At 56.4% G+C, this 21,146-nt stretch overlaps 3 protein-coding genes across 5 annotated transcripts; all 3 read right to left on the bottom strand.

Annotated features, from left to right (window-relative positions):
• Positions 1–1,691: 1,691 nt before the first annotated feature.
• On the bottom strand, positions 1,692–2,427 carry LOC124525730 (melanoma-associated antigen 10-like). The gene is given in 2 exon segments (XM_047098306.1): positions 1,692–2,018; positions 2,020–2,427. Coding segments are annotated over 2 exon segments (714 nt in total). The 3' UTR covers positions 1,692–1,712.
• Positions 2,428–3,574: 1,147 nt separating this feature from the next.
• LOC124525739 (melanoma-associated antigen 8-like) lies at positions 3,575–6,536 on the bottom strand. 3 transcript variants are annotated; one of them, XR_006965550.1, is made up of 6 exons: positions 6,494–6,536; positions 5,533–5,635; positions 5,192–5,373; positions 4,481–4,716; positions 3,954–4,258; positions 3,575–3,810 (listed from the first exon to the last, which is right to left on the bottom strand). XR_006965550.1 is itself a non-coding variant. In XM_047098323.1 (3 exons), exons 1-2 carry the CDS (start codon positions 4,799–4,801, stop codon positions 4,067–4,069), a joined length of 513 nt encoding a protein of 170 aa, XP_046954279.1. In that variant the 5' UTR covers positions 4,802–4,919; the 3' UTR covers positions 3,575–3,810; positions 3,954–4,066. The 3 variants fall into 3 exon arrangements, 2 of the variants coding, with proteins under 2 accessions (XP_046954279.1, XP_046954280.1); XM_047098323.1 differs by lacking the exons at positions 5,192–5,373; positions 5,533–5,635; positions 6,494–6,536 and having other exon boundaries at positions 4,481–4,919; XM_047098324.1 differs by lacking the exons at positions 5,192–5,373; positions 5,533–5,635; positions 6,494–6,536 and having other exon boundaries at positions 3,575–3,807; positions 4,481–4,919.
• A 13,220-nt stretch (positions 6,537–19,756) lies between these two features.
• On the bottom strand, positions 19,757–20,471 carry LOC124525729 (melanoma-associated antigen 10-like). The gene is given in 2 exon segments (XM_047098305.1): positions 19,757–20,062; positions 20,064–20,471. Coding segments are annotated over 2 exon segments (714 nt in total).
• Between the last annotated feature and the right edge of the window lie 675 nt (positions 20,472–21,146).

Below are 21,146 nucleotides of genomic sequence, written 5' to 3'. Positions count from 1 at the left end.
TTGTACCCTCCTTTTATTCTTGTCCTCCCCCAATTCCCACTTTGATCTCTTCCAACAGTTCCTTCTGGTTAATTGGACCTGCTCTGATAGGCCCCGACAAAGACTGATTTTCTTCCCCCAGGTCAATTTGTCCTCAGAGTTGGTTTTCAGTTTGTAGCCCCACTTTCATTCCTGCCACCCCCCAACACACACACACACACACACACACACACACACTTCCTGCTTTGGTCTCCTCCAAATGTTCCTGATGAGTTGGTTCTGCTCAGATAGGCACCACCAAGAGTCCTGTTTTCCTGCCCCCTATGTCAAATTGTCCTCAGAGTAGTGTCTCACTTGGCAGCACCCCTTTTATTCCTGCCCCTCCCTACTTCCCGCTTTGGTCTCTCGCAACTGTTCCTGCTGGTTAGTTGGTCCTACTCAGATAGGCCCCAGCAAAGAGTCCTGTTGACTTGCCCCCAGGTCAAGTTGTCCTCAGAGTAGGGTCTCAGTTGGTAGGCCCCCCTTTATTGCCTCCACTTGCTGCTTTGGTCTCTTCCAACTCTTCCTTTTGGTTGGATGGTCCGGCTCAGATAGGCCCCAAGAAAGAGTCCTATTTTCATGCCCCAGGTCAAGGTGTCTTCAAAGTAGGGTTTCAGTTTTTAGTCCCCCTTTGTTCCCTTCCCCACTCTTCCCGCTGTGGTCTCCTCCAACTGTTCCTGCTTCTTAGTTGGTCCTGCTCAGATAGACACGCACCAGTAGTCCTGGTTTCTTGCCACCGGGTCAAATTGTGTTCAGGATAGGGTCTCAGATGGTTGCCTTCCCTTTTATTCGTTTCCCCCACTTCCTGCATTGGTCTCTTCAAAATGTTAATGCTGGTTAGTTGCTCCGGCACAGATAGGCCCCAACAAAGAGTCCTTTTTTCTTGCCCCCAGGTAAAGTTCTACTCAGAGAATGGTTTCAGGTGGTTGCCCCCCTTTTATTCCTGCTGCCCCCCTCACAGTTTCTGCTTTGGTCTCTTCCTACTGGTCCCGCTGATTAGGTGTTCCTGCTCAGATAGGCCCCAAAAAGAGTCCTGTTCTCTTGCCCCCAGTTCAAGTTGCCCTCAGAGTAGTTTCTCAGTTGGTAGCCCCCCGTTTATTCCTACCGCCAACAAAGTTCCGCCTCGGTCTCTTCCACGTGCTCCTGCCGGTTAGTTGGTCCTCTTCAAATAGGCCACAACAATGAGTCCTTTTATCTTTCCCCCAGGTCAAGTTGTCCTCAGAGTAGGGTTCCAGTTGGTAGCCCCCATTTTATTCCAGCCACCCCTCCCCAGCACACACTCCCACCTTTGGTCTCCACCACATATTCCTGCTGGTTAGTTGGTCCTGCGCATTTAGGCCCGAGCAAAGAGTCCTGTTTTCTTGTCCTCTAGATCAAGTGGTCCTCAGAGTAGGATCCCAGTTGGTAGCCCCTCCCCCCCACTTTCTGCTTTGGTCTTTTCCAACTGTTCCATCTGGTTAGTTGGTCCTGCTCAGATAAGCCCCAAAAGAAAGTCCTGTTTTCTTGCCCCCAAGTCACGTTGTCCTCAGAGTTGCTTTTCAGTTGTTAGCTCCCCTTTTATCCACGGTGGCCACACACTTCCCACTTTGGTCTCTTCCAACTGATCCTGCTGGTTAGTTGGTGCTGCTCACGTAATGCCCTGATAACGCGTCCTGATTTCTTGCCCCTAGGTCACGTTGTCATCAGAGTAGGTCTCAGTTGGTAGCCCGCACGTTCCACACCTCCTCCTCAGGGGCACAGTTGTTCTCCAGGAGGACCACCCCCAAGACCAGCACCAGGAGGCTGGCCGTGGGCATGCCCTGCCTACTGCTTAGCATCCCATCACATATCAGGCCAAGGATGGTGACCAGGAAGAAGGAGTGGTCTCTGGCGTCCGCTTCCTTCACGTCAACACCAAAGACCAGCTGCAGATACTCGCAGGCTTGACGGAAGATCCCGGAGACGTGGTCCTGGTCATCTTGGCTGACCGCCGCCAGCATCTCCGCCTGTGTGGTCGGTCGGCTGCTGAGTGCGATACTTGAGGAGCAGGAATGCCACCAGGTCAGCCAGCCTCATGCCGAATGCATCTGGGAGCGAGGGCTGGGCTCCTTCTGGGGCCCCTCTGGTGCTGGACCCCTCCTCATCGGGGCTGCTGGGGTCCTCATCGGACTGGCTCCCCGGAGCACCTGCCATGTCAGCGGGGGAGGGGCAGGCATTCGGAAGGCTCAGACTGACTCTGTTGAGGGGCCCAGGCTCCCTCTGTCCTCCTTCTGCATCCTCGCCAAGAATGGCCACAGGACCCAGGCCCTGCCCTCTGCCCACTTGAGGTGTCCCAGCCGCCTCCCCCAACCCACACACACACACACACACCCTGTGTCTGTGAGACTCCGCTGTGGAAGTCTGGCCCGACTCGTCCACCCAAATGCCCATCCTGCCCCTGGCCCTTCACAGAAGGACGCGGGTGCCCAAGCTCCGGCAGGTTCCTTCTGTGTGTCCTAGGGACCTGAGTCCTTCGGTCCTCCCCCCATGTCCCCGCCTGGACTCCCTAGCCCGGCCCGTGCCCCTGCCCTTTCTGACCTGGGATCCTGTCCCTCACCCCAAGGTCCTCAGCTCCCTCAAACCCCCGAGGTACAGTTGAGTGGACGCAGCCTGCGGCCGCCCTCTCCAGAAACCCCGGCCTCAGCGGGGCCTGAGCGCCTCTACCCAGGGTGGGTGGGTGTACTAGGCCCTACCGCTCTCCCTCGGTCCAGACACCAGCTCCAGGAAGAGCCTGGGCTCGTCCCTCTGGGGCCCCGAGTCTACCACCCTTAGCCCCGCTGGGAGAAGGGCTCCGCCTGACCACCCTGCCGGGGGCTCTCGGGCTGCCGGCTGGACTGACCTGGATTCCGGGATGGGGGGCCGGCCGTGCTCCCTCACATGTCGACGTGCACGCCTTGCTGCCCGGCCGGGCCCCTTCTCTCTGCCGGCCCGAACCAGGCATCCAAGACCGAGGCCCCACCTCTGTCACTATCCTTTCCGGGATCTTCACCTTGACTCTGACCGGCTCGGGCCGTGCCCCGCCATCTGAACAGCTGAGTCTGTGCGCCTCAGATCCAGGCTCTCACTCCCCGACTTCCTGGAGACAGAGGCAGGGAGCACACCGCAGCCACGGTCCCCTCCCCGCTACATTGTGATGAGCTGCCCAGAAGCATCGCACTGAACAGAGATCCCAGGCCAGCCTGGCTCGGGCAGGGCATCTCCACTGCGGGGCTCCCCCCCTGGAGCCCCACCGCCTCAGCCTTCTTTCATTTCTTCTGCTCCTCTTAGGGGACCTTTCCCTGCCTTCCCATGGGGACCGCAGCTGCTAGATAGTCACCTATGGGTGGGACGTGTCCTGCCTCTCCTAGTGTCCTCACTGCCAACACAGGGCCCTTCCGAGAGTGAGCAGAGCTCAGCGAATGTCCGGCCACAAATGTCCCAGTGAGCTGGGGACCTCTGCTCAGATCGAGTGTCTCCTCCTTTCTTGGAGACCCAAGCAAAGGCAGGCACACATCTCTATGTCCCTTGTCCAGAATGACAGATGACAAGGGACAAGAAGCAAGAACGAACATCTTTTATTTCTCCATGTCCTGAAGCCATCCGTTTACTGCCAAGGTCTTCACGTTTGCAAGACATCCCTGTCTGTGCCCAGCCCAGGCACCGCGATTCCCTTCTGGATCCCGAACGAGGACGGAAGGGTTCCCAGCTCGTTGCACCAAACGGCAAAACTCTGACTCTTGAACACCTGTGGCGTGGGTGCCACTCCCACACTGAGCCCGAGGCTCACGAAACCTTCTATGACAAGGAACAACATCTGAAAACTTCCTCGACGAAACAAAGATCGATTTCCGAGGCCACGTAGACAGAGAACAAGAACCCACCCAAACGTGCGCTTGGCCCCGCTTTCCCCCAAGCCGCCCTGGCCCTCCACTACTCACAACGCCCAGCGCCCGCTCTGCTCGCACTCGCAGGGGAGAAGTGGCCTGGCTTCGTGCCCCGCAGGAGAGGCTGCTCGACCCCAGGTGGGAACGGGCCCGGCTGCCCCTCGGGCTCAGGCCCGCTCTTCCTCATGGCTCACAGCCTCTTCGGACAGACACGGAGACCCGGGCTGCCTGCTGTTGACCGCGAGGATGTGCTGCAGCACTTGCACGGCGCTGGTTTCTGCGTGCGCCCTGGGACCCCACAGGAACTCGTAGCGTGCGGGCTCGCTGCCGGGCACCTGCCGGTACTCCAGGTACCCTTCCTGCACCCAGACTTCGGTCAGCAGCTCCCTGGGCTCCCCATAGAATACGTGCTCCCTGCCGGCATACACCCCCATGACCCCCAGCGCTTCCCACACCGCCTCCTCAGGGGCACGGTCCTCCTCCAGGAGGATCACCCACAGGACCAGCACCAGGAGGCTGGTCTTGGGCATGCCGTGCCTACCACTCGGCGTCCCATCGCAGCTGAGGCCCAGGATGCTGACCAGGACGTAGGAGCGCTCGCGGGGGTCCACTTCCTTCACGTCGACTCCAAAGACCAGCTGCAGATACTCGCAGGCTCGGCGGAAGATCACGGGGAAGCGGTCCTGGTCATCTTGGCTAACCGCCGCCAGCATCTCCGCCCGTGTGGTCGGCTGATTGGTGCGATACTTGAGGAGCAGAAGCAGCACCAGGCCGGCCACCTTCACGCGGAGCGCATCTGGGAGCGAGGCCTGGGCCCCTGCCGGGGCCCCCCAGGTGCTCGACCCCTCCTCATCGGGGCTGCTGGAGCCCTGGTGGGACTGGCTCCCCGAAGCGCCTGCCATGGCACTGGGGGAGGGGCAGGAGCTCCGAGGGCTCTGGGGAGGACTCGGGGACCCGGCAGCAGCAGACCCCTCCTCCAGGGGGACCAGAATGAGGACAGAGCAGGAGGAGGACGGGGAGGAAGGGGAGGAGGAGGAGGAGGAGGGGGGAGATGGGTACCCCCCCTCCTCCTCCTCTGCTTTCTCCTCCTCCAACTCCACCTCCTCCTCCTCCAACTCCTCCTCTTCCTCCGAGTCCACCTCCTCCACCTCCAACTCCACCTCCAACTCCACCTCCACCTCCTCCTCCTCCAACTCCTCTTCCTGGGGTTCCACCTCCTCCACCTCAACCTCCAGCTCCTCCACCTCAACCTCCACCTCCAAATGCACTTCTTCCACCTCCTCCTCCTCCACCTTCTCCTCCTCCAACTCCTCCTTCTTCAACTCCAACTCCTCCTTCTTCAACTCCACCTCCTCCACCTCCCTGTCCTCAGGCTCTGGCAGCGGTGCATCCCATGGCAGTGGGACCTCTCTTGGCTCCTCCTTCAGCTTGCAGAACATACTGCTCTCACCCAGGGACATGATGGTCGCCAGACCTTGAAGACAGAAGAGGGGTGGCTCCTCAGGGGGAGGCCCAGCCCACCCAGACCCCGAGCTCCCAGGCCTGAGAGCGGGGCCGCGTGGGGGTTGGGGGCCGAGGGGTCCCCTCTGGGGTGGGATGGGCGAGCCCCCGGCCCCACGCGGGGTGCACCCACCTCGCCTGGACAACCGACTGGCACGCGGCCGCGCCTCCTCTGCTCTGTGACCTCAGGACTCCTGCCTCAGACCAAGGCCTCAACTGCAGAGCTCGCAGAGCCCCTGGAAGAGGGAGGGATGGAGGGAGGGAGGGGGGGAGGGAGGGGGCGCCTCAGGGTCTCAGGGTGGGTGCAGACCGCGAGCACCGCCCCGGGCCCCCACCCCCCACTGCGGCCAGGGGATTCTGGCCAGGACTCTGGGCGGCCCCGCCCCGGGAGCCCCCACCCCCCCACCCCCCATCAGGCCTGGGCCTGCCCCTTCTGGGCCTCCGCTGACAGCCAGAGCGGACCCGAGCGGCAGGGCAGGCCTGGGCCCTACGCAGGTGTCCTGGGCTGGGACGCAGCGCCTCCTCTCTCCCCTGCACCCCGGCCAGGGCCCGGGATCCTGCCTCGGCTGACCGGGGTCCAGCCCCGCACACCAAGGCCCTCCCCTCGCCCAGACCCACCGCGGGGGCGGCTTTCCGAGGGCGGCCCCGGGGCTGGGGTCCAAGGGGCTTGCGGCCGTCCTCCCGCAGGGCTCTCCCGGGGAGCCCCGGGCCCGCTGCCTCCCACCAGAACCCTCACGGCCCGGCGAGGTCCGGGCCAAGGCGGCTGGCGTCGCACGAGGCGACCAAGTCCGGGGAGGCCCGGGGCCGATGGCGGGGGGCTCACGTGGCTTCCTTGGGGTCCCTCAGCCCTATCCTCTCGTCCCCATCCGGACTCCCTGGGCGGCCTGGGCCTCGGGCTCTGCCGCCTGACGCCGGCTCCTCGCGCGCAACCAGCTCTCAGTCGGGCTGGGACCCAGAGCCCGAGTCCGCCCACGCCTCACGCCCTGGTCACAGTCGTCGTGGTCGCGCCACCCTGCGGCCTCCACCGCCGCCGCCACCGCCGGACTCCTTCCCCTCTGGGTCCCGGCTCCCTCGCTCGTCCCTCTGGGCCTCACCTCGAAGCCCACGAGGCTCTGCGCCCTTGACGCGCCTGACGGGATTCGAGGCGCGGCCGGAAGAGGCCGACGCCGACGCCGACGCCCACGCCGACGCCCTCGCCGGCGCCCACGCCGAGGCCCCCTCGCCCCGCCCCGCCCCGCCCCGCCCGTCTCTTGAGACCCGGATGCGGAAGTCCAGACACCCCGCGGGGCCTCATTCCCACTAGGGGCTTCCCTAGGCTGCCGCTAGGGGTCGCCTTCCGGCCAGGGCCTGCGTTCTGGGGGCCAGAGTCCCTCTCTCGGTGTTCCCTAGGTGGCCTCCTGCACCCCGGGGTTGGCCTGTGCGCGTGGCCGCTGACGATGGGAACTCGTGCCCCTCAGACCGGGGTCCGAAGGTCTCTGGGACGCACCGCCCAGGCTCAGTGACGGGGTGCCCGCCACCTCTGGCCACCCGATGCAGGGGCTCCCCGGGCCTGCGGCACGGACTGACTTCGTAGCTCTGGGCTGGGGTGGACCTGGTCTCCTGACAGCACCTGGGCCCTCCTCCCGTCTGCCCACCGGAGCGGCTGCTCCCGACAGACAGCGGGTCCTAGGTTCTGCCCAGCTCACCCATCCGACCCCCACTCCCCCGTCCAGGTGATCCGAGACCCGGATGCCCAAGTCCAGCCTCGCCCAGTGTCCCCATCCCTCCCGGGGGCCTGCGCGGACTGACTCTGTTGTGGGGTCCAGGCTCCTTTGCCTGCAGGTCCCTCTGTTCCTCATTAGGAATCGCCCCGGGACACGGGCCCTGCCCTCTGCCCACCTGAGGTGGCCCAGCCACCCCCCCCCCCCGCCCCCTGCGCCTCCTCCGGTGTCTCTGAGACCCGGCTGCTGCGGAAGTCTGGCCCGACTCTCCTCCGCGAGTCCCCATGCCTCCCAAGGGCCCTTCTCAGAAGGCCTGAGGTCTTGAACTTTGGGACGTCCCCTCTGTCCTGGGGACCCGAGTCCCTCAGTCCTCCCTCTGACCCCCACCTGGACACCGTGGCCCCGTCCTGTGTCCCTGCCCTTTCCTGACCTAGGATCCTGTCCCTCACCCCAAGGTCCTCAGCTTCCTCAGATCCCCGAGGCACAGTTGAGTGGACGGGGCCTGCGGCCACCCTCTACACGTACCCCGGCACCGCGACCCAGGCTGATCTCCTCTCCCCGGGGCGGGATGGGCCCTGCGGATCTCCATGAAGTCCCGACACCTGCTGCAGAAGAGCCTGGGCCCGTCCCCCCTATTATTCCTGCCGCCCCGCCACACACGCTTCCGACTTTTCTCTCTTCCAACTGTTCCTGCTGGTTACTTGGTCCTGCTCAGATAGGCCTGAACAAAGCCTCCTGTTTTCTTGCTCCTGGGACAAGTTGTCCTCAGCGGAGGGTCTCAGTTGGTAGCCCCCCTTCTATTCCTCCCCCCTCTCTTCTTGCTTTGGTCTCTTCTAGCTGTTCTTGCTGGTTGGTTGGTTCTGCTCCGACAGGGCCCCAACAAAGGGTTCTGTTTTCTTGACCCCATGTCAAGTTGTCCTCAGAGTACTGTTGTAGTTGGTAGCCCCCCCCCTTTATTCCTGCCGCACCCCCCCCACACACACATTTCTTGCTTTGGTCTCTCCCAACTGTAATCACTGGTTTGTTGGTCATGCTCAGCTATGTCCCAGCAAAGAGTCCTGTTGCCTTGTCCCCAACACAAGTTGTCCTCAGAGTAGGGACTCAGTTGGCAGCCCCCCTATTACTCCTGCTCCCTCCCACTTACCGGTTTGGTCTCTTCCAACGATTCCTGATGTGTAGTTGGTCCTGCTCAACAGGCCCCAATAAAGAGTCCTGTTTTCTTGCCCCCTGGGTCAAGTAGTGTTCCAAGTAGGGTCTCAGTTACTAGGCCCCTTTCATTCCTGCTCACCACACTTCCTGCTTTGGTCTCTTCCAACTCTTCCTGCTGGTTAGTTCGTCCTTATCAGATAGGTCCCAACAAAGAGCCCTGTTTTCTTGCCCCCTAGATCAAGTTGCCCTCAGAGTATGGTCTCAGTTACTAGCCCCCCCTTTTATTCCTGCCCCCCACACTTCCTGCATTAGTCTCTTGCAACTGTTCCTGCTGGTTAGACATCAATCTCAGATAGGCCCCCCCAACATTGTCCTGTTTTATGGCCCCCAGAGTCAAGCTGTCCTCAGAGTACGGTCTCAGTTGGGAGCACCATTTTTATTGCTGCCCCCCGACACTTCCCGCTTTGGACTGTTCCAACCCTTCCTGCTGGTATAGTTGGTACTGCTCAGATAGGCCCCATCAAAGAAACATATTTTCTGACTCCTAGCTAAAGTTGTTTCCAGAGTAGGGTCTTAGTTGGTAGCACTCCTTTTATAGCTCCCCCCCCCCCGCCACCACTTCTCAATTTGGTCTCTTGCAACTGTTCCTTTATCCTGCTCAGATAGGCCCCAACAAAGAGTCCTATTTTCATGCCCCTAGGTCAAGCTGTCCTCAAAGTAGGGTTTAATTGGTAGCCCCCTTTTTATTCCTGCCACCACCAGCCGCAACACACAGTTCCTGCTTTGTTCTCTTCCAACTCTTACTACTGGTTAGTCGGTACTGCTCAGATAGGCCCCAAAATAATCGTGTTTCCTTGCCCCCAGGTCAAGTTGTTCTCAGAGTTGGGTATAAGGTGGTAGCCCCCGCTTTTATTCCTGTACCTCACACACTTCCCTTCTTGGCCTCTTCCAACTTCTCCTGTTAGTTAGTTGGTCCTGCTCAGATAGGCCCCAACAAAAAGTCCTGTTTTCTTACGCCCAGATTAACTTGCCCTCAGAGTACTGTCTCCATTGGTAGCCCCCTTTTTATTCCTGTCCCACAACGCTTCTTGCTCTGGTCTCTTCCAACTGTTCCTGCTGGTGAGTGCGTCTTCTCAGATAGCCCCGAAGAAAGAGTCCCGTTTCTTGCCCCCAAGGTCAAGTCGTCCTCAGAGTAGGGTCTGACTTGGTTGCCCCTGTTTTATGTCTGAACCCCCACACTTCTCGCTTTGGTCTCTTCCAACTCTTCCTGCTGATTAGTTGATCCTGCTCAGAGAGGCCCAGACCAAGTTTCCTGTTTTGTTGCCCCCCAGGTCAAGTTGTCCTCAGAGTAGGGTCTCAGTTGGTTGCCACCATTTTATTTCTTCCCCCCCAATTCCCACTTTGGCCTCTTCCAACTGTTCTTGTGGGTTAGTCGGTCCTGCTCAGATAGGCCCCCCAAGAGCCCTGATTTATTGCCCCTAGGTCAAGTTGTCCTCAGAGTAGGATCTGAGTTGGTAGACCCCCTTTGATTCCTGCTCCCCCCACGCACACTTCCCACATCGGTGTGCTCCAACTGTACCCGCTGGTTGGTTGGTCCTGCTCAGATAGGCCCCACCAAGAGTCCTGTTTTCTTGATCCCTAGTTCAAATTGTCCCCAGGGTAGTGTCTCAGTTTGAAGCCCCCCCTTTATTCCCTCCCCCACCACTTCCCGCTTTGATCCCTACCAACTACTCCTGCTGCTGCTTAGTTGGTACTTCTCAGATAGGCCCCAGTAAAGAGTCCTATTTTCCTGCTCCAGGTCACATTGTCCTCAGAGTAGGGTCTCAGTCCGTAGGCCCCTTTGAAGCCAACACCCCTCTTTGGTCTCTTCCAAATTCTCCTGCTGGTTAGTTGGTCCTGGTCAGATAGGCCCTAACAAAGAGTCCTGTTCTCTTGTTCCACGTTGTCCTCAGAGTAGGGTGTAAATTGGTAGCCCCACTTTTATTGCTGTCCCCCCCACATTTCCCACTTTGGTCTGCTCCAACTGTTCCTGCTGGTTTGTCGGTCCTGCTTAGATAGTCCTCCACAAAGAGTCCTGTTCTTGCCCTCGAGGTCAAGTTTTCCCCAGAGTATGGTCTCAGTTGGTAGCCTCCCGTTTCATTCCTTCCTCCCCACACTTTCTGCTTGGGTCTCTAACAACTGTTCCTGCTGGTTAGCTGGTCCTGCTTAGATAGACCCCGCAAAAGAGTCCTGTTTACTTGCCCCCAAGGTCATGTTGTCCTCAGAGTAGTGTGTCAGTTGGGAGCCCTCCTTTTATTAATGCCCCTCCCAACTGCCACTTCCCACTTTGGTCTGTTCCAAGTGTTCCTGGCGGTGAGTTGTTCCCTTTCAGATAGGTCCCAACAAAGAGTCCTATTTTCTTGTCCCCAGGTCAAGGTGTCCTTAGAGTTGGATTTAAGTTGGTAGCCCCCCTTTTATTCCGGCACCCCACACGCTTCCCTCCTTGGTCTCTTCCAACCTCTTCTGTTGGTTAGTTTGTCCTACTCAGGTAGGGCCCAACAAAGTGTCCTATTTTGTTGCCCCCTAGAAAATGTTGTCCCCAGAGTAGGGTCTCATTTGTAGCGTCCTTTTCATTCCTGTCCCCCCTCCAATTCCTATCTCTTCCAACTGTTCCTGCTGGTTAGTTGGTCTTGCTCAGATAGGCCCAAAGAATAAGTCATGTTTTCTTGCCCCCAGGTAAATTGTCCTCAGAGTTGGGTTTAAGTTCGTAGCCCACCTTGTTTCCTGCACCCCACACGCTTCCCTCCTTGGTCTCGTCCAACCGCTCCTGTTGGGAAGTTTGTCCTGCTCGTATAGGGCCCCACAAAGAGTCCTATTTTCTCTCCCCTAGGTCATGTTGTCCCCAGAGTTGGTTCTCATTTGTAGCCTCCCTTTTTATTCCTGCTCCCCCCATTCCTGCTTTGTTCTCTTCCAACACTTCCTGCTGTTTAGTTGGTCCTGCTCAGATAGGCCCCAAGAATAAGTCATGTTTTCTTGCCCCAAAGTAAGTTGTCCTCAGAGTTGGGTTTAAGATGGTAGCACCCCTTTTATTCCTGCACCACACACAATTCCCTCCTTGGTTTCTTCCAAAATTCTCCTTGTGGTTACTTGGTCCTGCTCAGATGCGCCCAAAGAAACAGTCTTGTTTTCTTGCCCCCTAGGTCAGGTTGTCCCCAGAGTAGGGTCTTAGTTTGTCGCCCCCTCCCTTTATTCCGCCCCCCCCAACCCCCACACACTTCCTGCTTTGGTCTCTTCCAACTGTTCCGGGTGGATAGTTTGTCCTGCTTAGATAGGCCCCAACAAAAAGTGCTGTTTTCCTGCCCTCAAATCAAGTTGTCCTCAGAGTATGATTTCAGTTGGTAGTCCCCCTTTTACTACTGCCACCCCCCGACACACACTTCCTGATTTGGTGTCTTTCAACTGTTCCTACTCGTTAGATGTTCCTTCTCAGGCCCCAACAATACTCCTGTTTTCTTGCCCCGAGTTCAAGTTGTCCTCAGAGTTGAGTTTCAGTTTGTATCCCCCCCCCCCCCGCCGTTATTCCTGTTTCCCACATACTTCCCTCTTTGGTCTCTTTCAACTGTTCCTGCTGGTTAGTTGGTCTTGCTCAGAGAGGCCCCACCAAGATTCCTGTTTTGTTTTGTTTTGTTTTGTTTTGTTTTGCTCCCTAGGTCAAGTTGTCCCCAGGGTAGGGTCTCAGATGGTAGCCTCCCCTTTTATTCCTGCCCGCCCACACTTTCTGGTTTGGTCTCTTCCAACTGTTCCTGCTGGTTACTTGTTCTACCTAGATAGGCCTCAACAAAAATCCTATTTTCCTGCGGCCTAGATCAAGTTGTCGCCAGAGGAGGGTCCTAGTTGGTAGCCTCCTCTTTGACTTCTGCCCCCCACCCACACACACACTTTCTGCTTGGGTCTCTTCCAAATGTTCCTGCTTGTTAGTTGGTCTTGCTCAGATAGGCCCCAACAAAAAATCCTGTTTTTTTTTGTGCCCAGGACAAGTTGTCCTCTGAGTTGGGGCTCAGGTGGTAGTACCCCTTTTATTCCTGCCCCCCACGTACTTTCCGCTTTGGTCTCTTCCCTCTGTTCCTGCTGGTTGCTTGGTCCTGCTTACATAGCGCTCAACAAAGAGTCCTGTTTTCTTGCCTCCAGGTCAAGTTGTCCTCAGACTAGGGTTTCAGTTGGTACCCCCCTTTTATTCCTGCTTCTCCCCCCCCACACACACACTTCCTGCTTCCGACTCTTCCTACTGTTCCTCCTGGTTAGTTGGTCCTGCTCAGATAGGCCCCAACAAAGAGTCATTTTCTTGCCACCAGGTCAAATTGTCCAGAGTCGGGTTTCAACTGTTAGCCCCACTTTTTTCCCTGACCCCAACGCTCTTCCAGGTTTGGTCTCTTCCAACTGTTACTGCGAGTTAGTTGGTCCTGCTCACATAGGTCCCACCAAGAGTATTGTTTGTTTCATTGCTCCCTAGGTCAAGTTGTCCCCAGAGTAGGGTCTCAGTTGTTAGCCCCCCGTTATTCCTGCCCCCACCCAATTCCCACTTTGGTCTCTTCCAACAGTTCCTGCTGCTTAGTTGGTCCTGCTCAGATAGGCCCCCAAAAAAGAATCCTCTTTTCTTGCCCCCGAGGCCCAGTTTCCCTCAGAGTAGGGTTTCCTTTGGGTGCCCCAGTTTTATTCCTGTTCCACCCAACACTTCCCTAGGTGGTCTCTTCAACTGCTCAGGCTGGTTAGTTGATCTTTCTAAGATAGGCCCCAGGAAAGAGCCCTGTTTTCTTGCCCCCTAGGTCACATTGTCTTCAGAGAAGCATATCAGTAGGTAGCCCCCGTTTTATTCCTACCCCCTCCGCACACTTTCTGCTTAGCTGTCTAACACCTGTTCCTACTGGTGAGTTGGTCCTCCTCAGATAGTCCCTACAAAGTGTCCTATTTTCTTGCCCCCAAGTCAAGTTGTCCTCGGAGTAGGGTTTCAGTTGGTAGGCCCTCTTTTATTCCCTCTCCCACACTTCCCACTTCCGTCCCTTCCAACTATTCCTGCTGCTTGGTTGGTCCTGCGCAGATATGCCCAACAAAGAGTCCTAATTACTTGTCCCCTAGGTCAAATTGTCCCCAGAGTAAGGTCTTAGTTGTTGGCGTCCCCTTTTATTCCTGCACCCCCTACTTCCTGCTCTGGTCTCTTCCAACAGTTCCTGCTGCTTACTTGGTCCTGCTCAGGTAGACCCCAGTAAAGACTCCTATTTTCTTGCCCCCTGGTCAATTTGTCCTCAAAGTAGGGTTTCAGTTGGCAGCCCCACTTTTATTCCTGCTGCCTCACCCACACAATGCCTGCTTTGGTCCCTTCCAACTGTTCCCTCCAGGTAGTTGGTCCTACTCAGAACCCCCCCCCCCCAAATTCCTGTTTCCTTGCCCCCAGGGCATGTTTTCCTCACAGGTGTGTTTCCGTTGGTAGTCCCCCTTTTATTCCTGCCCCCACACACTTCCCCCTTTGGCCTCTTCCAACTACTTTGGTAACTTGGTCCTGCTCAGATAGGCCCCAACAAAGAGTCCTGTTTTCTTGGCCCCAGGTTACATGGTCCTCAGAGTAGGGCCTTAGCTGGTAGCCCCACTTTAATGCTGCCACCCCGCTTCAAGCTCTTGTCTCCTCCAACTGTTCCTGCTGATTAGTTGGGCCTTGTTAGATAGGCTGCAGCAGAGTCCGGTTTCCTTGCCCCCTAGGCCAAGTTGTCCTCAGAGTAGGGTCTCAGTTTGTAGACCCCTTTTATTCCTACCCCCTCTGCACACTTTCTGCTTAGCTGTCTAACAACTGTTCCTACTGGTGAGCTGGTCCTCCTCAGATAGTCCCAACAGAGAGTCCCGTTTTCTTACCCCCATGTCAAGTTGTCTTCAGAGTAGCGTTTCAGTTTGTAGCCCCCCTTTTATTCTCTCTCCCCCACTTCCTGCTTTGGTCTCTTCCACCTATTCCTGCTGGTTAGTTGGTCTTGCTCAGATAGGGCCCAACAAAGAGTCCTCTTTACCTGCCCCCTAGGCCAAGTTGTCCCCAGAGTAAGGTCTTAGTTGTTAGCCCCCCCTTTATTCCTGGGCCAACAGTTCTTGCTGGTTAGTTGGTCCTACTCAGGTAGGCCGCAACAATCAGTCCTATTTTCATGTCCTTATGTCATGTTGTCCTCAAAGTAGGGTTTCTGTCGGTAGCCCCCTTTTTATTCCTGCCACCCCCTTACACACACTTCCTCATTTCTTCTCTCGTAATGGTTCCTGCTGGTGAGTTGGTCCTGCTCATGTAGGCCCGAAACAAGAGTCCTGTTTTCTTGCCCCCTAGGTCAATTTGTCCTCAGAGTAGGGTCTCAGTTGGTTGCCTCCCTTTTTCTCCCGCCTCCCCACATCCTGCTTTGGTCTCTCACAACTGCTGCTATTGGTTCATTGGTCCTGCTAAGATAGGCCCCAACAAAGAGTCCTGTTTTCACGCCCCCAGATCAACTTGTCCTCAGAGCAGGGTCTCAGTTGGTAGGCCCTCTTTTATACCTGCCCTCCCCACTTCCTGGTCTCTTCCAACTGCTCCTGCCGGTTAGTTGTTCCTGGTCAGATAAGCCCCAACAAAGAGTTCTGTTTTCTTGCTCCAGGTCAAATGGTCCTCAGAGTAGGGTCTCAGTTGGTAGCCCTACTTTTATTGATGCCTCCCCTCACTTCCAGCTTTGATCTGCTCCAAAGGTTCCTGCTGCTTAGTTGGTCCTGTTCAGATAGACTCCAACAAGGAGTCTTGTTTTCTTGCCCCCATGTCAGTGTGTCCTCAGAGTAGGGTTTCAGCTGGTAGCCCCTTTTTATTCCTGCACCCCCTCACACACTTCCAGCTTTGGTCTCTTCCAACTCTTCCTGCTGGTTAGTTGGTCCTGCTCAGATGGGCCCAAAAAAGAGTCCTGTTTTTTTTTTTTCCCACTAGGTCAAGTTGATCTCAAAGTAGGACCTCAGTTGGTAGACCCCCTTTGATTGCCTCCACCAAACACTTGCCGCATTGGTCTGTTCCAACTGTATCTGCTGGTTAGTTGGTTCTTCTCAGATGGGCCGCAACAAAGAGTCCATTTCCCATGACCCCTAGATGAAGTTATCCTCAGAGTATGGTCTCAGTTGGTTGTACCCCTTCTATTCCTGCCACCCCCCTCTGCCTGCTTTGGTATGTTCCAACTGTATCTGCTGGTTAGTTGGTTGTCTTCAGATAGGCCCCAAGAAGATGTCCTATTTTCTTGCCCTCTACGTCAAGTTTTCTGCAGAGTAGGGTCTCAGTTTGTAGCTTCCCCATTTATTCCTGCCCCCCCCCGCTTCCGCCTTTGGTTTAATCCAATTTTTCCTGCTGGTTGGTTACTCCTGCTCAGATAGGCCCCCAAAAAGTGTCCTGTTTTCTTCTTGCCCCAGGTCAAGTTCTCCTCCGAGTAGGGTTTCAGTTTGTGGCCCCCCTATTGTTTTCTCCCCCCACGCTTCCCGCTTTGGTCTCTTCCAGCCGGTCCTGCTGGTTAGTTGGTCCTGCTCAGGTAGGTCCCAACAAAGAGCCCTGTTTCTTGCCCCCAATGTCAACTTGTCTGAAGAACAGGTTCTCAGTTGGCAGCCCCTTTTTTCCTGACCCCAATCCTGCTTTGGTCTCTTCCAGCTGTTCCTGTTAGTTAGTTGGTCCTACTCAGATAGGCCAGAACCAATAGTCCTGTTTTCTTGTCCCCTATATCGAGTTGTCTTCAGAGTAGGGTCTCAGTCGGTGGCCCCCCTTTTATTCCTGCCCCTGCAATTCACACTTTGGCCTCTTCCAACTGTTCCTGTTAGTGAGCTGGTCCTGCTCAGATAGGCCCCAACAAAGAGTCCTGTTTTCTTGGCCCCAGGTTACATGGTCCTCAGAGTAAGGCCTTACTTGGTAGCCCCACCTTAACGCTGCCACCCTGCTTCAAGCTTCTGTCTTCTCCAACTGTTCCTGCTGATTAGTTGGGCCTGGTTAGATAGGCCGCAGCAAAGAGTCCTGTTTCCTTGCCCCCTAGGTCTAGTTGTCCTCAGGGTATGGTCTCAGTTGGTAGCCTCCCCTTTTATTCCTAACCCTTCTGCACACGTTCTGCTGGGCTGTCTAACAACTGTTCCTCCTGGTGAGATGGCCCTCCTCAGATAGTCCCAACAAAGAGTCCTGTTTTCTTGATCAAGATCTGTTTTTCCAGATCAAGATGTCCTCAGAGTAGTGTTTCAGTTTGTAGCCCCCCTTTTATTCTCTCTCCCCCACTTCCCACTTTGATCTCTTCCAACTATTCCTGCTGGTTACTTGGTCTTGCTCAGATAGGGCCCAACAAAGAGTCCTCTTTACTTGCCCCCTAGGTCAAGTTGTCCCCAGAGTAAGGTCTTAGTTGTTAGCCCCCTTTTATTCCTGCACCCCCTACTTCCTGCTTTGGTCTCTTCCAACAGTTCCTGCTGCTTAGTTGGTCCTGCTCAGATAGGCCCCAAAGAAGAGTCCTGTTTTCTTACTCCCTAGGTCAAGTTGTCCTCAGAGTAGGGTCTCAGTTGGTAGCCCTGCTTTTATTCCCGCACCCCCCCCCCACATTTCCTGCATTGGTCTCTTCCAAATGTTCCTGCTGCTTAGGTGGTCCTGCTCACATAGGCCCCAACTTAGAGTCCTGATTTCTTGTCCCATAGGTCAAGTTGTCGTCAGAGTCGGGTCTCAGTTTTTAGCCCCCCTGTTATAACTGCCCCACCCCCACTTCCCGCTTGCTCTCTTCCAACTGTTCCTGCTGGTTAGCTGGTCCTGCTTAGATAGGCCCCAACCAAGAGTCCTGTTTCCTTGCCCCAGGACGACTTGTCCTCAGAGTAAGTTCTCAGTTGGTAGTCCCCCTTTTATTCCTGCCCCTCCCTCACTTCTCGCTTTGGTCTCTTCCAACTGCTCCTGTTGGTTAGTTGTTCCTGGTCAGGTAGGCCCACAACAAAGAGTCCTGTTTTCTTGCCTCCTGAGTCAAGTTGTCCTCAGAGTCGGGTCTCAGTTGGTTGCTCCCCTTTTATTCCCACCCCCCACACACTTCCCTATTTGGTCTCTTCTAACTGTTCCTTCTAGTTAGTTGGTCCTGCTCACCTATGTCCCAACACAGAGTCCTGTTTTCTTGCCCCCTAGGTTAAGTTGCCCTCAGAGTAGGCTCTCAGTTGGTAGCTCCCCCCCATTCCTGCCCCCCCCCGCCGCACTTCCTGCTTTGGTCTCGTCCTATTGTTCCTGCTGATGAGTGCATCCTGCTCAGATAGGCCCCAACACAGAGTCCTGGTTTTTTGCCCCCAAGTCAAGTTGTCCTCAGAGTAGAGTTGCAGGCAGTAGCCCTGCCTTTATTCCTGCACATCCCAACTTCCCGCTTATGTCTGCTCCAAATGTCCCTGCTGGTTCCCTGCTCTGCTTAGGCCCCAACGAAAAGTCCTATTTTCTTGCCGCCTAGATGAAGCTGTCCCCAAGGTAGGGTCTCAGTTGGTAGCCCCCCTTTATACTCACAGCCTCACCCCACACATTTTGCTTTGGTCTTTTCCAAGTATTCCTGCTTGTTAGTTGGTTCTGCTCAGATAGGCCCCAACAACAAGTCCTATATTCTTGCTCTCTGGTCAAGGAGTCCTCAGAGTAGGGTTTCAGGGGGTACTTGTCTTTTATTCCTGCCTCCTCACTTCCCACTTTGGTCTCTTCCAAATGTCCCTGCCGGTTAATTGTTCCTGCTCAGATAGGGCGAACAAAGAGTTATGTTTTCATGCCCCCTCGGTCAAGTTATCCTCAGAGTAGTGTCTGAGTTTGTACCCTCCTTTTATTCTTGTCCTCCCCCAATTCCCACTTTGATCTCTTCCAACAGTTCCTTCTGGTTAATTGGACCTGCTCTGATAGGCCCCGACAAAGACTGATTTTCTTCCCCCAGGTCAATTTGTCCTCAGAGTTGGTTTTCAGTTTGTAGCCCCACTTTCATTCCTGCCACCCCCCAACACACACACACACACACACACACACACACACACACACACACTTCCTGCTTTGGTCTCCTCCAAATGTTCCTGATGAGTTGGTTCTGCTCAGATAGGCACCACCAAGAGTCCTGTTTTCCTGCCCCCTATGTCAAATTGTCCTCAGAGTAGTGTCTCACTTGGCAGCACCCCTTTTATTCCTGCCCCTCCCTACTTCCCGCTTTGGTCTCTCGCAACTGTTCCTGCTGGTTAGTTGGTCTTACTCAGATAGGCCCCAGCAAAGAGTCCTGTTGACTTGCCCCCAGGTCAAGTTGTCCTCAGAGTAGGGTCTCAGTTGGTAGGCCCCCTTTATTGCCTCCACTTGCTGCTTTGGTCTCTTCCAACTCTTCCTTTTGGTTGGATGGTCCGGCTCAGATAGGCCCCAAGAAAGAGTCCTATTTTCATGCCCCAGGTCAAGGTGTCTTCAAAGTAGGGTTTCAGTTTTTAGTCCCCCTTTGTTCCCTTCCCCACTCTTCCCGCTGTGGTCTCCTCTAACTGTTCCTGCTTCTTAGTTGGTCCTGCTCAGATAGACACGCACCAGTAGTCCTGGTTTCTTGCCACCGGGTCAAATTGTGTTCAGGATAGGGTCTCAGATGGTTGCCTTCCCTTTAATTCGTTTCCCCCACTTCCTGCATTGGTCTCTTCAAAATGTTAATGCTGGTTAGTTGCTCCGGCACAGATAGGCCCCAACAAAGAGTCCTTTTTTCTTGCCCCCAGGTAAAGTTCTACTCAGAGAATGGTTTCAGGTGGTTGCCCCCCTTTTATTCCTGCTGCCCCCCTCACAGTTTCTGCTTTGGTCTCTTCCTACTGGTCCCGCTGATTAGGTGTTCCTGCTCAGATAGGCCCCAAAAAGAGTCCTGTTCTCTTGCCCCCAGTTCAAGTTGCCCTCAGAGTAGTTTCTCAGTTGGTAGCCCCCCGTTTATTCCTACCGCCAACAAAGTTCCGCCTCGGTCTCTTCCACGTGCTCCTGCCGGTTAGTTGGTCCTCTTCAAATAGGCCACAACAATGAGTCCTTTTATCTTTCCCCCAGGTCAAGTTGTCCTCAGAGTAGGGTTCCAGTTGGTAGCCCCCATTTTATTCCAGCCACCCCTCCCCAGCACACACTCCCACCTTTGGTCTCCACCACATATTCCTGCTGGTTAGTTGGTCCTGCGCATTTAGGCCCGAGCAAAGAGTCCTGTTTTCTTGTCCTCTAGATCAAGTGGTCCTCAGAGTAGGATCCCAGTTGGTAGCCCCTCCCCCCCACTTTCTGCTTTGGTCTTTTCCAACTGTTCCATCTGGTTAGTTGGTCCTGCTCAGATAAGCCCCAAAAGAAAGTCCTGTTTTCTTGCCCCCAAGTCACGTTGTCCTCAGAGTTGCTTTTCAGTTGTTAGCTCCCCTTTTATCCACGGTGGCCACACACTTCCCACTTTGGTCTCTTCCAACTGATCCTGCTGGTTAGTTGGTGCTGCTCATGTAATGCCCTGATAACGCGTCCTGATTTCTTGCCCCTAGGTCACGTTGTCATCAGAGTAGGTCTCAGTTGGTAGCCCGCACGTTCCACACCTCCTCCTCAGGGGCACAGTTGTTCTCCAGGAGGACCACCCCCAAGACCAGCACCAGGAGGCTGGCCGTGGGCATGCCCTGCCTACTGCTTAGCATCCCATCACATATCAGGCCAAGGATGGTGACCAGGAAGAAGGAGTGGTCTCTGGCGTCCGCTTCCTTCACGTCAACACCAAAGACCAGCTGCAGATACTCGCAGGCTTGACGGAAGATCCCGGAGACGTGGTCCTGGTCATCTTGGCTGACCGCCGCCAGCATCTCCGCCTGTGTGGTCGGTCGGCTGCTGAGTGCGATACTTGAGGAGCAGGAATGCCACCAGGTCAGCCAGCCTCATGCCGAATGCATCTGGGAGCGAGGGCTGGGCTCCTTCTGGGGCCCCTCTGGTGCTGGACCCCTCCTCATCGGGGCTGCTGGGGTCCTCATCGGACTGGCTCCCCGGAGCACCTGCCATGTCAGCGGGGGAGGGGCAGGCATTCGGAAGGCTCAGACTGACTCTGTTGAGGGGCCCAGGCTCCCTCTGTCCTCCTTCTGCATCCTCGCCAAGAATGGCCACAGGACCCAGGCCCTGCCCTCTGCCCACTTGAGGTGTCCCAGCCGCCTCCCCCAACCCACACACACACACACACACCCTGTGTCTGTGAGACTCCGCTGTGGAAGTCTGGCCCGACTCGTCCACCCAAATGCCCATCCTGCCCCTGGCCCTTCACAGAAGGACGCGGGTGCCCGAACTCCGGCAGGTTCCTTCTGTGTGTCCTAGGGACCTGAGTCCTTCGGTCCTCCCCCCATGTCCCCGCCTGGACTCCCTAGCCCGGCCCGTGCCCCTGCCCTTTCTGACCTGGGATCCTGTCCCTCACCCCAAGGTCCTCAGCTCCCTCAAACCCCCGAGGTACAGTTGAGTGGACGCAGCCTGCGGCCGCCCTCTCCAGAAACCCCGGCCTCAGCGGGGCCTGAGCGCCTCTACCCAGGGTGGGTGGGTGTACTAGGCCCTACCGCTCTCCCTCGGTCCAGACACCAGCTCCAGGAAGAGCCTGGGCTCGTCCCTCTGGGGCCCCGAGTCTACCACCCTTAGCCCCGCTGGGAGAAGGGCTCCGCCTGACCACCCTGCCGGGGGCTCTCGGGCTGCCGGCTGGACTGACCTGGATTCCGGGATGGGGGGCCGGCCGTGCTCCCTCACATGTCGACGTGCACGCCTTGCTGCCCGGCCGGGCCCCTTCTCTCTGCCGGCCCGAACCAGGCATCCAAGACCGAGGCCCCACCTCTGTCACTATCCTTTCCGGGATCTTCACCTTGACTCTGACCGGCTCGGGCCGTGCCCCGCCATCTGAACAGCTGAGTCTGTGCGCCTCAGATCCAGGCTCTCACT

The sequence above is a fragment of the Lynx rufus genome, unplaced genomic scaffold, assembly GCF_022079265.1.
Source record: "Lynx rufus isolate CCGP_SWC_20201006 ecotype Redwood Valley unplaced genomic scaffold, mLynRuf1.p SCAF_46, whole genome shotgun sequence".
In the NCBI taxonomy this organism is placed as follows: domain Eukaryota; kingdom Metazoa; phylum Chordata; class Mammalia; order Carnivora; family Felidae; genus Lynx; species Lynx rufus.
This window is presented reverse-complemented; position numbering and strand designations above follow the sequence as displayed.